We start from the raw sequence: 17,759 nt of genomic DNA, 5'->3' as shown, positions 1-17,759 counted from the left end.
GAAAATTTCTTTGTCTGTCATTGACCCATTTCCTATTGTATATATTTTCATAGATACTACAGTAGATTAATTTGGATTCAGAAAGAGAGGGAAAGGAGTATCTATTTAAAATAAAGAGAAGGGGAAAACTTCAAAGAAGCATTTCCTTTGCACAATTGCTCACTCTTTCTTTTCTAATGGAAGTAGAAGTTAAATTTCAACAGAAAAATTGCATATCAAAATTTTAAGTGTCTAAGAAGGATAAATGAAAATTTCCTCCTTGGTCTAAGTACTGCTACTTTACCAACCCATGCCAAAAGTTGATACATTTCCTCCACCTCTGAATCATTTGCAGGAAAGTTAATATTTGAAATAAGTAAACCAAAGTTCATCACTGTACTAACAAGCTTTAATCACTTTCATACTTGCAGAATAGCACTCTGAATTGCAATCACAGAAACTCACCTGCAGGTTTTGTTTGCCCCCTCTAATAACTGACATGATTATAAACATCTGTAAGTAATTATCTTCGTTAACATTATACTCCACATGGCATGCACCATTGCTGCTGAACAGCATTTATCATCTGGTCAAGGAACACTGATACCCATAACAGCATCTGGGCATAGTAAATGCTCTGGGTACAAGGAACTGCAAGAGCAGACAACTTATTCACTATGAAAGGGCACAACCCTTGTGCATTATGTACAATTCATGTGGGCAGGAAGGTTATGTCAACACAAACTGAGAACATTTACAAGCAAGTGTGACAAGAAGGAGACTGAGGTAGCTGGGCCCACAGGAATGGAGAGAGAGAGAAGCTGACAGTCTTTCCAGGAGGACTAAGAGTCCTAAACTCAGAAAAAACACAGATATTAAGCACAGAGACAGGAAAGTCACAAAGTTACCTCCCTACTTTTCATTGTCTTTACCAGCAGAGCTCAATGGATGGTAATCTATTTGCACCATCTCCTTTTAAGAGAAATAACCTGCACCCAGTTTCAATGCTCCAAACATCCTACAACTCAGTCTGAGAGAGACAGAGCTGCAGAATGGTATATGGTTTATTTGCGTAAATTCTTCATATTCAACATTTCAATAAAGAAAAAATCTATTGTATATTTGCCTGCAGCCTGTACCTACATCACATCCAGTCAGACTGGCTGTTTCTATGAAGTAATCTCTCATCACCACCTTCAGCAGCATTTATGGACTAGAACCTTTTAAATTCTGAAGTCTTTCTATCCCAAGGCCTCTTGAAAGGACTAGCAGCAGCATTTCAGTCACACAATGAACAGATAGAAAAGCACACCCAAAGTTATACTTGCATGAAAGTACTGACATCTATGCTTTCTTCTAAAAGGATATCTTTTTTATGAACTACAGCTCACTGCACCACAAATAAAGGTAAATTATTGCTGTATTTCTCAGTGTATTACTTTTCCCTCTGTATTGAGGCACTGCCATGTAAAGCCACTGTTCCTATGCACAATTTCTCTCTCATAGGTCCCTACCTATGCCTGCTCCTCATGAGCTTGGTTAGGCAGTGTCATACTTCATCATTTTCACCAACAGGAAAGATTGACTCTTTGCCTTACCTTTAAGATGTCACTGAAACTGTCAGCAAGAATTTGCAGAGTTGTGTCCATATTATTTCTGACACAATTTAATTTAATCATTTTAATGCTTTTTCACTCAAAGCACTGTTGAAATACCTCCTGAGTCAAATGCTTCAGACTCTTGACCATACAACATCTCCAGAGAAGCTGTCAGCTCCTGCATGTCAAATGAATCAAACAAAAACAGATTTGCAAAACAGATTTGCAAACTAAGTGAATTCTGGGACCATATATTGCCTACAAAAATCAAGGTGTTTAACAGAGAAAAAGTTAGCACTATCTGCTGGGATAAAGGTATTTTTACTACAAAAGTCTCTTTCTATGTTCAGTGAAGTATATTTTACATTCCACTTTCCTTTCAGGTCAAGTGCCAGTAGGTCTACCAGAAAATGCAATGCAGAAAAGGATCTCACACAGAGATCATCAAGTTTGATTTTTTCCTTGAAAGCATGGATGAAAAAGGCACCACAAAAAGCTTAACAGCTCATAAGAAGACACTTGTATTCTAGCTACTTCTTCCCTGTGGACTTTAAAGTCATGCTCGTCAGGTTAAAGAATAAAATGGGATTCAATCCACAATGCTCCTTATAGAACTGCTCAACTTCAGAAAACAAAGTGAATTTGTACTAAGAAACAAGGTGAGCAGCCAAGAAATGATTTTGAATGTAAAGTCACTTGTCAGGAGCCTTTTAGACCCTTGAAATGCAGAGGTATGAGTGACCAAATAGAACACCAAGTAGAAGGATGAACACTATCACTACAGGCTGGAAAGGGGCAGCAATGGCCTTGCCTTGTGAGGGCTGCAGGTACTGCGGAGCTGAGGTAATGGGTTTAACCAATTTTGTAGAACTACACATGATGATCTTGCTACCAGACCCAGCTCTACAGACACACCATGGTGAAGTTCAGTCTGGGGCCAAAAAAAATAAGAACTTCCTCACATTATAATTAACTGCATGCAGTGACCTCTCCCCTGAAAAAACAAAACAACAAAAACCAAACAAAAAGAACACACAACCCCCACCCAAAAAAACCCGAAAACTAAAAAAACCCCTCCACTCAACAGTATTTTATAAAAATAAAACCACTTTCATAACAATAGTTACTACAATGAACAGCATTCAGTGTACTAGACTCTTTAAACAGCAATTTCCAACTAAGCCAAGTGACATGAGCTTTGTACAAATCTGCTTGTCTGTAAGCAAGTACCAGGAAAAGTTTTGTGCTAAATTTATGTGGGCTATTGGAATTGCTCAAGTGCACAACAGAATTTTCTTGCATTTTTCTGAATAGCTGGGATTCAATACACCAGGATACACATAGACAGAAAATGGCATAGCAATGCAAGAGCCAGGTTCAAATGGAACAGTCTGAGGGAGGGAGAAAATAAAATCAACCAATATAACGGCAACCAAAAATGGGTAATAGAGCTGAGAAAAATGCTCAGTAACAGTTTCATATCCAATATCACACTTTGTTTACAAAAGTAGTAACACTAGTCACACCAGGAGAGTATCTGCACGTATTCCATCTGGCTGTTCTAGAGGTAAGAATCCTGTAAGCTATGTCCTACTTCTTTCCATGTGTTTTTCATACTATAAATACATTTCTCTAAAACACTAACAACTTCATCAACATATGGATATGGAAGCAGGTTCCAGAAGGACAACAAGCTACCGTATGAAGAGGGCTCGGAGGCCTATGTGCACTGGTACTAGAGCCACTATCTCTAGGCGTAGTAAGTCAAAGGGAGCAGAACAAGCTCCTACATGCTATCCGTGGGGCAGAGGAAACGCTTACAGACAGATAACAACTGTTCAGCTCACTCCCAAGTTTGCTTTAGGGTAACTTACATATATGCCCACACTCTGGGCTTTCATCACTGCAAAGCATGGAGCTTACCAACTGGTTATTTCAGTCCTAGCCAGTTGGACCCAACTGTGGCTGAAGCTGTTGGAATTTGTAGCTCAGGCCAATAACAGTTCTCGCCAGAAGATAAACAGAAGTCAGAAGAGATGTCTGATGAAGAAGAGAGGTTTGCAACTCACAGCCTCAGTGAGAGGGGCGTTAGTTCCTAAAATTCTCTTCTGAGAGACACTGGAAAAATTACTCATTTACTCTGTAGGACAGCACAGCATGACCACTTCAGCTGTATAAAATTGCAAACAAGGTTCTCACTAATATTTGGTAAATACTTATTTTACTTTCCCTACATGGGAAAACTATTTTGGTCTTCCAGCTCCTAACAAAAGAGAGGACCACCAACTCAGTTAAGCTAAAGCTCAAAATTGCATTCACACACTTAGCAACATTTCAGTACCCTTTCAAATATTATCAAAACACTCTTAAAATTTCACTGCTGTACGGTTATCTAGAAGATGCTTGATGCCTACCACCTAGTGGATTCACACAGCATAACCTTTAAACACTCATAAAAATCCCCAAACCAATCAAAAAACAGAAAAAAACTATAAACAATGCACTACAAAATTCCTCTACCTGGAGGAACAGAATCCTCATAGAGCCTCTGGTAATAAAAAGCCACAAGATGCTACCTATGCAGCATCTTTTTTCAATTAGATACCGATCTGTATATCGGATCATAAAAAAAATGAGTATGAAGAAAAAGCAAGTCAGCAATTCTTACCCAAAGAATGTAGAACACGATACAAAAAAGCATTAATCCTTGCAAAGTACGAGTAACACAATACATGCCTGGCTAGGAATGAGTGAAAAGCAAATTTTTTTAGCCTCTACTCCTATGACATGACCTTGCACAAATACACCATCCTTCACAGTGTAAAGATAGGACTACATGATCAGACAACCGAGGAGTTTCTGCATGACTGTTGATAACACTGGGAGTCTTAACTGCCATAGAAAACTTAAAATGTCCTCGTCCTGTAGTTTTTGTTGTATTACAGAAATTAGAACTGGGACTATCCACACTTCCCTATATCCAAAATTACATCCACAAAGTCAGACTGCAAAAGATTTCTTGCTGGAAGTGAATGTTCTAGAATTAAAAAAATCCCTCCTTCTAGTAAGAAATGCAAGTGATCCATGAACTCCCTACTGATTATCTGCAGAAAGATTATTAAACTGAAGATAATTTTCTAGAAATGAAACAAACCAAACCAAAGCTTCCCTTAAATGACTGGCAAGATTAGTTATGCTAATAGGAGAAGAACACCATAGTCATATGAGACAAGGTACCTAACAAACTTAACAAAACCAAACCTTTTGAAATGCATGGAAGTTAAATATCCACACTCAGAAGTGTGCTCATAATGACCTTTACACAGTGATTTAACCCAACATGCCCATAAAAATATGAAAATATATATGCAAAAGAAAAACCAAGCTACAACTTTATAGATCTGCTGTAAAAATTTGCTATTTCCTTCTATATCCATCTCAAAAAATAAAAAAATAAGTAAAATTATTGACATAGCTATAACACACTGTACTGACATGTGTTCCCTTCCCTACCACACCTCCTCCCCACTCTGCCCCACCACTTCAAAACCTTGGAAAGTCTGGTGTGGAATGCCATTATTAGTGAGAAAACAGAAAACAGCATAAGAGTTAACCATGGCACTAATACCAGTTTCACATGGAGCCAAAGAACAGTCAAATGAACACCTCCTACTAACAAGCAATATATAATATAAATGCCTCTGTAATATAAATATGTATACACAAACACAGGTTCAAATGTGGTTTTAAATTTATTTTATCTAGTAAAATCATAGAAATGGGCTTAATCAGAAATTTTTAAGTATTCACCATAGACCAGAGATCTTTCACCTGTAACAGACGAGCAAAATGAGATCCAGTGGTTGGAAATTGAAAGATGGACAAGTTCCAACTGAAAATAAAATCCCAAGTTGTAGTACACACTGCTTTAAAAACAGATTAGCAATTGAACAGTTGCTGTAATTCAGCCAGACATTAATGGGCTGGATAATAAAAATCAGTAGATTAAGCTCTATTATAAAAGGTGAACAGAATGTATTGCTTCAGCACTTAAAAACATGAAACAACAACCAAAAAGATGTAAACAGGCACTCTTGCATTTTTGAGCATCATTGGTGATGCAAAAAATTTTTACAGACTTCTTGCTGGTTTTCCTGCATAAGACAAGAGCTAGTTTGTAAACAAATACTGTAATATGCTGCATAAAAATAATGACTCCTTGTCATGAAGAACACTTTCCAAGACTTCTGCAGAACATTACTTCAAAAACTAGAGCAATAGAGAATTAATGTAGCAGAAGATTCAACCAGGCAACCAAACTCCAGTTAATACCAGTTCAAGCACCAGAGAAAATTAACGGTCTACATATGACTAAATGACTATCCAGGAGCTCAACAGATGGCTTGGGAGCCACAGGACAAATCTGTTTCCAACCTGTGTACATGAGACACTTCATGGCTCAGATAATGCCCATTAGATAACTTCACAGAGCATTAACTCCACAGGCAGTACTTTAACAGCCTGCTTTACAAAGGTGCAAGCTCTTTGAAGCAGCAAACATTACAATTAAATTCCTTTAGAAAAGACTAAAAGCTTCTCAAATTACAAAATTTGGTTCAACAAAAAAAGCCTACAACAACAATAAAACCCGCCATGCCAACAGCTGCACAAAGAACCCACACACAACCAACCACAAGACTCGGTTGTATCAACTTCCAGGCTCGCCTACCCCCTTGTTTCTGATAAGTACAGTGATGCTAATGAAAGTCCGTAACAGCAGTTTTGGCTCCCTTTAGTGGAAGTTACTACTTTACGGTATATCGAATAGCTAAATATAGCTCTGGCAGCAGCATCCATCCTTAATGGTCCAAATTAGCCCAGCATCTCCACTTTTTTTTAATTAGCAATTGACTAGTTCCTCTTTTTTAAACATTAGCATGATTATTTTTTCATCCTTCCCACAAAAAAAAAAATCCCTCAATATGTACACTGCAGTCTCAAATAAGTTTCAAAACTGAAATCACAAATTAAGTGATACATCCACATAACACTACTACAGTGTCTGAAAAGTCAGTATGTATATTTCAGTCTGTTACTATGAGTATCTACTTACACTGCAATCAGGGAAACTTCTAATTACCACTGTTTTTTCATCTGTAAAGCTGCCATCCTCTCAGTAATGTTTCATGAGAGAGCTGGTAAAGTGATCACTACTACATTTCTCTTTGCATACAGAATTTACATCAAATTCTGTGATCAATTTTGAATATGTATTTTAAGTGTTTCCATAAATACCTTATTACAAATATGTTCCAGTTGCCCATCTTCATTTTTAGGGCAATATCCAGGAGAGACACGGTTAAAACAAATGAAAAAGTACAGACAATGAAAAGTGAAATAATGCCATTTACTCTGCACTCAAAAGTTATTTTGTTTATTCACACACCTGTGATAGTTGTTTGAGATGCATTATGTTTTCCTAAAGCAAGACGATGTTCACTCCCTAGAGCTTAAAAATAAATGAGGCTTATAACAGTGAGAGAGGGCATTGACACTTCAGGGAGGTGAAAGGAAGAGCACATTGCTTAGGCAACTGAACAGGAAGATTTAACTTAGTAAAGCCAATTGTGGCAGCATGGTTGACAGATTGAGCAGAATGAAACAGTCTGCTTTAGTTTAATAGCCAGCTATCTCATCCATCTATTGGGGTTCGTTGGACTTCCTGTACACTGGATTTACTTGTACTTCATTGTAACTGAGCAGGAAAAGAAGTCAATGACATCATCACACTTGGTTGCACTATCAAAACTGTTTGCTAGCCAGTCTACAGTCAGTGTAATTTAAGTGGGTATGACTGACAGAATAAGTACACCATTTACTGTGTGCATCATGTACATTTCTTGTATTTGAAAGTACAGTAGCCAGCATTCTGTGGCATGGTACAGCACAGAATATAGATGGTAAAAGTCAAAATTACTCTCAGCAAAATAAAAAGTTAAGTCATGTTCTAGGGATAGGCAGAGCAGAGGAGTTGGGGGGTGGCACTGTATATAATAGAAGGGTCAGAATGAAAAGAGCTCACAGCTGGCAAAGGCACAGTTGAGAGTCTCTTGGTAAGAATCAAGAGGGAAACAAATAATGTGGATGTCATTGTGGGAGTCTGCTATAGACTCCCAGCCAGGATGACAACACCAACAAATTATTCTTTGAGGAACTAAGGGGCACCTCCAAGTCAACTGCCCTTGTCCTTATGGGGGACTTCAACTTTCCAGAAATTAATGGAGCATCACACAGCTAGTACAACCCAGACCATAAGATTCCTTAAAAACCTGGATGGCAACTTTATGTTATAGATCCTAAGGGAGCTAAGACAGATGCTTTCCTTGATCTGTGTCTTGTCAACAGAGTGGATCTCGTGAGCAAAGTGGAGACTGGGGGCCATCTTGACCAGAGCAACCATGAAGCCATTGTGTTTAACATCTCTGTTAACAGGAGAAAAAGTGCCAGCAGTATCTCAACTCTGGACATGAGGAGAACAGACTTCAGGCTGCTCAGGGAATTAGTAAGTAAGGCCTCCTGGGAAAATGTTTTTGCAGGTTCTGGGGTCCACCTGTGCTGGTCACTTTTCAAACATCATCTCCTAAGGGCACAGGAGCAGGCAATCCCCAAATGTCAGAAGTCAAGGAGGCAAGGCAGAAGTCCAGCTTGGCTGAGTAGGGATCTTGTCTTGGAAATAAGGCAAAAAAAGGAAGGTGTGTGCCCAGTAGAAGCAAGGTCAAGTGACATGGAAAGAATTCAGAGATGCCGCTTGCTACTGTAGGGAGAAAATTTGCCCAGACAAAGCTCAACTGGAGTTGAAGTTGTCCAGAAAAGTGGGGGACAACAAAAAATATTTTTTTCACATATAGTAATGGAAATAGGCAGTATAGAAATATCATTGGCCCATTACAAGATGAGGATGGTCACCTCACAAACCGGGACAGAGACAAGGCGGAGGAGTTCAACATTTCCTTTGCCTCTGTTTTACAGATGATAGATCAAGAGGGTCTCAGTGCCCTGACTGGGGGATGATGACTGTGAGAATGGTCAGCTCCCAGTTAACCCTGAAATTGTGCAGGAACTGCTGCTCCAGCTGGATCCCTACAAATCTATGGAGCCTGATGAGATTCATCACAGAATCCTCAAAGAGTTGGATGATGTAATCAGAAAACCTCTCGATTTTTGAGTGGTCTTGGGAATCTGGAGAGGTCCCAACTGACTGGAAGCTGAAAAACATTGTCCCAGTTTTCAAGAAGGGCAAGAAGGACCCCAAAAAACACAGATCTGTCAGGCTCATATCAGTGCTTGGCAAAGTTATGGAGAAGATTATTCTGGGAGGTACTGAAAAACACCTGAAAGGCAACACAGTCATTGGTCACAGCCAGCACAGCTTCATGAGAGGAAAGTCCTTCTTATCAAACCTGATTTCCCTTTATGACAAGACAACTCACCTAGCTGATCAAGGGAAGCCAGTTGATGTAATTTTTTGGATTTCGGTAAAGCTTTCAAAAAAGTCTCTCACAGTAACCTGCTGGACAAACTGTCCAGCACACAGCTGGATAAACACATCATATGGTGGCTTAGCAATTGGCTCACAGATCAATCACAGAGGGTGATAGTGAGTGGAGTAATATCAGACTGGTGACCTGTCACTACTGGCGTTCCACAGGGCTCCATCTTGGGCCCTCATCTCTTCAACATCTTCATAACACAGGACTTGAACACAGGACTGGAAGGAACATTAAGCAAGTTTGCAGATGACACAAAACTGGGTGGAGCTGTTGCCTCCCTCAAAGGCAGGGAGGCCCTGCAGAGACCTTGACAAATCAGAGGATTGGGTAATCACCAGCCATATGAAGTTCAACAAAGGAAAGTGCTGGATTCTGCATATGGGTTGGAGCAACCCCAGATGTTCATACAGACTAGCAAATGAGATGCTGGAAAGCCATCCTATGGCTAGGGATCTGGGGGTCCTGGTGGATGGCAAGTTGAATATGAGTCAGCAGTGCCCTGGCAGTCAGGAGGGCCAACTGACTGGGGGGCATCAGGCATAGCATCACCAGTTGGTCTAGGGAGGGGATTGTCCTGCTCTGCCCTGCACTGGGATGGCCTCACCTTGAATATTGTGTGCAGTTTTGGTCACTGCAATATAAGAAAGACATTAAGCACTTAGAGAGAGTCCAAAGGAGGAAAATGAAGATGGTGAAGAGGCTTAAGCAGAGGCCATATGAGGAGTGGCTGAGATCATTTGGTCTGTTCAGCCTGGAGAAGAGGAGACTAAGGGGAGACCTCATTGCAGTTACAACTTCCTCATGAGGGAAAGAGGAAGGAGAGGCATTGATCTCCTCCCTGTCGTGAACAGCAACAGTACCAAAGGGAATGGCCTGAAGTTGTGTCAGGGAAGGCTTAGGTTGGATATTAGAAAAAGGTTCTTCACTCAGAGGGTGGTTGGGTGCTGGAAAGGGCTCCACGGGGAAGTGGTCACAGCACCAAACCTGGCAGAGTTCAACAAGCATTCAAACAATACTCTCAGGCACATGGTGTGATTCTTGGGGATGGTCCTGTGCAGGGCTAGGAGCTGGACTCACTGATCTTTGTGGGTCCCTTCCAACTCAGCATATTCTGTGATTCTGTAACCTGTGTGGCACTGCAACTCTAGTATGATGCGAACAAAACTCTTGTTCTGTATCCTTCACTTACCAAAGACTTCAAAATACTTTTAACAAATTCCACAATAGCCTTTAGATGTCCTGCTTCCAGCTGCCACCTATTAACCTTGAAAACTACATTAATCCTTCAGGGAGCTCTACACTTGCATGCACATTTGCACTTACCTATCCCTTGCAGCACCTGGGTGCACCACAGCATACCTGAAATCCTGCAGAACTCCCATGTTCTTTAATTGTCCTCTTTTAAAATATTTGTGACACTTCTGAGACAACTTTCCCACTTCAGATAGCAGGATTTTTTTTACAATGGCATGTTCTTGAAAAATCTTGAAGGTTTCATGGCACCATTCCTTTGCACCTTAGCTTATGCAACAAGGAATAATGTCAGAATGGATGGGGGAGCCCAGAGCAGTGTGGAGGGGGTTGGTTTCTGAACAAAAATAGTTTTCAAGCCACACATGAGGCCACACATTGTCAACACTAAACAAGAAGGCTACACAAATACATGTGGAGCTACCAGAAGCAACAAAGTGCTGTAAGCTAATCTCAGCAGTATTTTGAGTGTTTTGGCAGTTGTCACATGAAAGGTGAGAGTTTAGATTTTTTACAGTCAGTACCCTCAGGGAAGTCGAGACCCTGGTGTCTGACAGTCTGTCAGCATCTCATAATGAGACTCTTTACCAAGAGATTCACAAGGTCAGAGAGTACCTCGACCACCATTTTAAGGAGGGCTCAAGAGAGCAAAGACCCCTCAGTGGGTCCTACCAATGTGCTTTCTGCTGCCAGCAACGGCCAGCACTCACTTTAACAGGTTATGGAATAACACTTATTAATACAAATTTTGACAGATTAATAAAGTTTGAAGGCTGTCAGTGATAGTGTCTATGCAAAAATACATTTTGAAGCAATCTGATATGAATATTATGGAAGCACAAGCTCTGATATAGGGTAAGCACAAGCAATAGCTCCAGTTCTAAAAGCAGCATGTAGCCCACATGGAGTATATTTCTTGCCCAGGATGTCCCTCTGGGTGGGGAACAGATGGACTCAGCCCATCAACTGGTCCCAGCATTTTCGGGGAAGGTTTTCTCCCCCTTTACACCCCTATTCCCTATTTTCTTTATGTTTGTGTGAAATTTGAGTGGCTCTAATTATAAATATCTTTTAGTTCTGATTAGTGTACCTAATGGGAGGAAGGGGATTGTCTTGGCTTAGCACTTGAGGAAGGGGTTTTACATGGTTGCTAGCTTCAGCAGTAGAACATCTTGATTCTCCCTGGTCAGGCAGATACTGGACGGTCTTGGTAGCACAATGTTCTCCCATTTTGTTGGGATCAGAATAGAGGAAGGCCATGTAGTCTCTGCTTCATTCCACACTCTGTTCTGTTTCTCTAAGCAGATGTTTATCGTTGTATTGGGGAACATGTCGATCTCAGTCCGTCCAGGCAGTTGCAGCTGCTTTTTATCCTTGAATTCTGAATCTCCTTTAGATTTAACCCTATCCATCATCCCACAGCAGTGTAACACACCACAATGCATCATGCAGGCATGACTTAATTGTTAGTCATTCACAGCTGAAACAGGTGACAATGCCCAGATTGCCTAACATATTGCAAGAAATTAATCCATCATTCAAATAGTCTTCAAGAATGAAAACCTTTTTCATTACATTTTTCATGTGAAATTGCTGCTTGCTGGGGTTGGCAACACCAAAACAAAACTGCAAGGCCAAAATACCTCTCACACACACTGTCACCAGAATGGCACTAAAGAAATAATTTGAGACTCCCTAATCACAACACAGAATCTGCACCCATCCTAACTCTGGTCCACATTAACAGTTTTCTTTTCCTCAATCTCCAGGTGAAATGAGTCAAAGCAAAACTGGCCAGTGGAATGGAAACAAGATCTAAGATGGCTTTGCTTTACTTATAGGCTGTTGTTCAACCAGGCTTATGGACCCTCGCTGAGCTAAATCATCCCACATAATCTCCAGAAAACTAAAACTGCTACTCTCTCACATGGGATCAGGAATTTATACAAGGAAAGCATATGCAAGTGAATTCTCCTCATGGCTCATTATTTTCTAGTCCCTTTCACAAGTCATTAAATTCAGTATAATACATCAAAGCTTCTTAAGCAAACACATTCAAAATGGTTTAAGTTGTACATTAAAATAGCCAAAACACATTATCCTAGATGCACAACTACCATCCTTTCCGTGCATTACCTCAACTCCTGTCACAGACTGAGGAAACTTCCCATTCCCAAACGCAGCACATACCCATCCTTATCCACACAGCTATGCCTGCACAGCCAAGCAGGCTCCTTCAGATCTGTGGTTCCAGAGAAGTTGCACTAGATGGCAGCTTTCCCCTGTACAAATCCGTCTTTCTGTAGCACCACATTTCCACATTGCTCACCCTGCACTCCCCATAGGAGGGGAGCACATACTAAGTAGTGACATGCTGATATAACAAAAGGTTTTGAAGAAAGGCAATGCAGCTGCAGAGCTGAAGCAGTTTCTGTCACAGAACAGAACTCTTTGAGCTACCATGTTCTGATTTCCTTTTATTTCTTTGCAAAATCAAGGGTGTCAAAAAGTCTAGGTTTAACACATACATACAAAAAACTCCTGCCACAAATACATCAGTTATGGCAAAGGTGGCAAAGGTATCAAAGCCTTTGATGTTATCTAGCAAAGAAAAGATGTTTCCCTGCTGTGCTTATGCTGCCCAGTTACATTTACAAAACTAAAATACTCTGTCAATTGCTGTCAAATAATTACAATCTACCACATTTCTACATAACTGAATCCTCTTTTAAGCCAAGTCATATTCCATCCGACCTTCTACAATTTTTCCGAGGAACATGGAACAGTGAGAAAAAGTTCTGTAACCACTTTTATGGCTTGTGAGAGCTGCTCTCCAAAACAACTGTACTTTTCCATGTGCCTAATTTATAAGGAAGAAACATTTTATCAGGATTTTTTTTCACAATCATGCAGTCTAAAAATTGATGCTATTCAACACCTTGAAAATACAGATTTTGAGTTAACACCTGCAATGCTAATAACCTAGTTTCTTTTTTTTTTTTTTTTAGAAAGTAGGAAGGATCAAGGATACAGTATTGACCAGGCTGTACATCAAAATTCTCTCCTGCTTCTAAATTCCCTTTTGTTCTATTTCCTCCCTTGGTATTTCCTTTTTGATTCGTCTTCCACAAACTGATACACCAATATACACATTCCTTCTTAAAGGAGATGATGATCATTTCTATCTCAAGTCTATTTCAAGTCTTCTTCCTAATGCATTTTTATCTCTTCTATAGAAAGTAGAAAGGCAATTTCAGCTACTGGAAGAGATACATCTCTCACAGCAATAGAGATACCCAAGGATACTACCCACTTACTTCTAAAAATTTACTAATTAGCATCTTCCTTGAGGATGGAACTGAAAACTCTTCTTGCAAGAGTGGTGGTAAAGGGGTAGAGAGCCAACCAAAGTTATCTGATAAATACTGAGCAGCAGACAATGTAAATTCCAACATTAGCTCCTAAAATGCACAGGCTTCAGCCATGTTTTTGGGAAATAGTCCCTTCTGCACAGAACACTATATTTTTCTTTAAAAAATTAAGTGAACAAAACTTTTGGGAAACAAAAAAGCAAGCATGACTTCCAGAGATAAGCAAGGCAATGATTAATAGTACTATTTTAGAAAAAAAAATACATACCTAACTTTTTCAGTGCCTTCACCCCAACAGCCAAACTTATGGTTTTCTTTCCTATATAAGTATGTTGTTCAAAGCTTTCAGTTTTCTTAGATGCTTCCTTCTCTCTGAATTATTTATCATTTTTGGAGCAGTGTTTCAACAAAGTCATGGAAAAATAGATCAAAAGACACAACAGTCAGCCGGGGCTACTAACATGTAGACCACAATTTGGACTTTTGAAGACTAGAGATAAGCACAGACAGAACTGGCCTTCCTCAAAACACTAACAAAATACCTAGAAAGATATATAAACCAATGAGAACAATTTTATTTTCTTTAATAGCTTCATAAAACTTAATAGTTTCCCCTCTTTGATTTCAGTGGTACATTTCTTCAATGACTCCACATTTGCTAGCAAGTCTTAAGATAACATGCAATTTTTTCTTCCCTTGATGAAAAATTCCTACCCATTAATTCAAGGAAATCAAGTCCAAGGTCTCAAACTCCTCACTCCCATCACAGCCACACCCCAAAATGGTGCAGCAAAACTCACTATACCTACAACTAACCTGACTTTCCTACAAGGAATATACTTAAGAAAAAATAAGGAATATTCTTGACCCCCCCAAAAAGCCCAAGCACCATATCAGGCTATATTCCTCAAGGCAACATAAATTTGAAAATTCTTGCTCTGGTTCTAGAGAGATGCTTTTATAAACTCCAGTTAAGGTAATGAAATGCAGTCTTCAAATGTTATATGTTATTAAAAACAAACAAAACCCAACACACAATCAGGAATGCCAACAAACAAACAAACCAAAACCACAGAAGGATATAAATAGTTTTGTATTTGCAGATATGCATCCAAAGCATTATGACAGCAGGATTTTATTTTTAAGTACTCCTCAAAGCCACCACCACACATCACCCTTCTCAAGCAATAATTTCCTACCTGCTACTTAGCAGGGACAAAGTATTTTCTTACTCAAAATAATAGCCATAACATTTTATTTTAAAGTGGTTCACTTGCATTCAATGTAAAATAGTAACAAAAGTTTGTAGAAAACAGGGGGAAGTTTGAAAAATCATCAGACTATATATAAGAAATGCTTCTAAGACTTTCTTGCACTTAAATGTTTTTTCTTAGCTGCATGTATTCTGTTGCTTACTAATTTAGTTTGCATAAAAGTGCACAAACATCATATCTCCAGTGAATGCAGAATCTGTGCAATAACAGGTTAATTCATGCAGAAACATAGGATGTTCTAGTAGCAAAGCTGGTTATTTCTTCAAGAAAAAGAAAGAGCTGTGTGCAAGTACAGGTTTGGGGATGTCCAAGGCATTTACGCAAAGGCAGATTTTCCTTTCATATCTGTAGAGATGGGACTTTGCACAACATTTTTCTGAACTCATGCAAACACAGCATCTTTTCATACAATCCCTTCTCTTCTGCTGTTTATCACATTTAAAACTAGTCACAGCCTTTTTAAGCCTAGCATTAGCTATTGCTCAGTACTGTTCTTCCCTGATAATTCCAGGAAGCTCCCCTGGAAAGAAACATAAGCATCCTTTCTATTAAGCAGCAGTTAAGGAAATACTCATTTTTATGCAGTTCTAAAATTCCACAGTTGCTATGATTCCACGATGCTTAGGAATTTTCAGCCTAGCAAATGGAATGCTGTTTTTCTGTCTAAGTGAGAAAAAGAAAAAAAACCACACAAAGATTACATCCTTACACACAAATCAAGTTTTTAATCAGGAAGTGGTTAAACTGAACACCTACATGCAAACCAGAAGTTGCTTCAAGTGGGCGGGCAAGCCAGCACACACACCAAGGGGAGCTCAGGTCCAGCCTGGATTGAAGAATCTGCATTAACACATATTGATAGGATCTCCCTGCACCAGGGCAGGACAAGACTCAACCTGTTTAATCCTTCTATATTCCAGAGAACAGTTCCCAATTGAACTGCAGGATGATGAAACCATAAGACAGAAGCATTGTCAGAAACACGTTTGCAATGAGAAGTATCCACTTTGCATTTCCACATACCTGAAGTTCACATTTCCGCTCTCGAACCTTCAGTTCTGGTTCCTTCTACCTCTGCAAGAGATTTACATTTTCCCTTCTGAGAACTTGTTTCTCTTTGCACGTCATCTGATCTGATCTTAATTGCGCCGAGCTGCTATCTGGCATTGAGGAAGAAGCTAGAATATTCTCCTTTTAAAAATTAAGATGAATTAATTTTTAAAATTACATAATTTGCAGGCAGTCCTTTGTATGTTTTCCCATCACTACTCAAAAGCCTTTTCCATCCAAAACCCCATCTTACAATACACTTACATCAATACAATACACACTTAGAATTCAAGACCTAAAAAGATCAAGGTCCATTGTAACTCAAATCTCTTATCTTTTAAATAAATCAAAGCACTTTGGCCTTAGTGTTGGGATCTACACTTTAAAAGCCGGTTTTGTAACAAAGAAGAGTGATGTAAAGCCAACTGCCTCCAAGTACTGCAACAATACACTATCAAATCTCCGCTAGGTCCCACATCAACTCCATCCTTACCTGCATGGCTTTGATTACATACCAGCTTGTTTCCTTCCCAGGCATACCATCCCAAAAATGCCCATGATGTGCAAAACATACAGCAATGGACTAAAGAAGCTCCTGGCTGCCGCTTGCTCAGGCCAGTCAGCACAGTTTTACTCACAAAGGTATCTCAACACTGTGTCCCAAAAAGAAAAAAAGCCCTCTTCCTTTTTTAAAATGAGATTCACAGCATATCTGTAACTCAAAAAACAAGGCAGATCAGAGTGTCAAAATAATTCAGGATGAGATACTTTGCTATAAAGTTAGAAAATTTCGAACACCTTATTTTGTATATGTTAGCAGCATAAATTTACCTGAATGATCTAACTGTAAAACAGACTTGGATACTGTGCAGGTATGTGGGAGGGCGTGGCCTCAGGTGATTCATTAAAATGTTAAAGAAGTTCAAATTATGAAACACTATCAAATTCTAAATAAGTTTTTTGGAGAACATTATACTTCTTACACCATCTCAACTTTCTGAATGCCAAGTAACGTTCTTCCCACCCACAAACATTTTCCTCAGCAGCCTGTTGCCATGGCAATCCTAGCAACTGCAGGACAAGTCTCTTTAAAAAGATTTCTGACAACAACTATATCTGTCAACTTACCACCACCTCTTGTCAATGTAATTACAAGCTGCAGACAAACCGTTATCCCCTAAAGCTTACTTCAAACTGTGATTGCTGGCTTTATTTCTTAGAAGCACACATTGTTACATTCCCACACAAATAAATCATCATAATATGTCTGTCCTGCTAGGTACTTTTACTATCCATATTTGTGTCCAGTGAATTTTTAATAAATAAAGAGGGGATACCTACAAAAACCTCAAGGACAAGCCCATGGGAGTTACACAGATGCTAAAATAAGCAACACTGCCTTGTCTATCACTGCAAAATCTGCTTACAGGCTGGGTGTCCCACAACCTTCACTTTCAGCTAAGCTTTCTGGTATCTTCTCTACTTAGAAGCTGCTACCCACCCCTTCCTTCTTTTCAAAATCTTGCATTAAGGTACATAAGAACAGTCTGTCTCTCAAAATGAAATGAGGAAGAGCAAGCTTTACAACCAGCAATGCATAGTTTTCTTTAGATTGATGTTCTAATACCCACCACCACAGCATGCACACATATTCGCATGTATTTCCCTTCCATTGAGTATCAGTGC

The 17,759-nt window shown here is 39.5% G+C and overlaps 1 protein-coding gene across 1 annotated transcript in view; it reads right to left on the bottom strand.

The window, feature by feature from the left end:
• The window catches only part of STK31 (serine/threonine kinase 31), a 32,620-nt gene that overhangs the window by 9,630 nt on the left and 5,231 nt on the right, over positions 1-17,759 (bottom strand). Inside the window, 7 exon segments of the mRNA XM_071561252.1 lie at positions 1,578-1,698; positions 1,700-1,755; positions 6,490-6,531; positions 13,080-13,129; positions 13,132-13,238; positions 14,023-14,121; positions 16,030-16,201. Of these exon segments, the coding sequence (XP_071417353.1) occupies positions 1,578-1,698; positions 1,700-1,755; positions 6,490-6,531; positions 13,080-13,129; positions 13,132-13,238; positions 14,023-14,121; positions 16,030-16,201 (647 nt within the window).

Source organism: Pithys albifrons, chromosome 7 (genome assembly GCF_047495875.1).
Source record: "Pithys albifrons albifrons isolate INPA30051 chromosome 7, PitAlb_v1, whole genome shotgun sequence".
Taxonomy (NCBI): Eukaryota; Metazoa; Chordata; class Aves; order Passeriformes; family Thamnophilidae; genus Pithys; species Pithys albifrons.
Note: the sequence above shows the minus strand (reverse complement) of the source record. Positions and strands in the feature narration are given on the sequence as shown.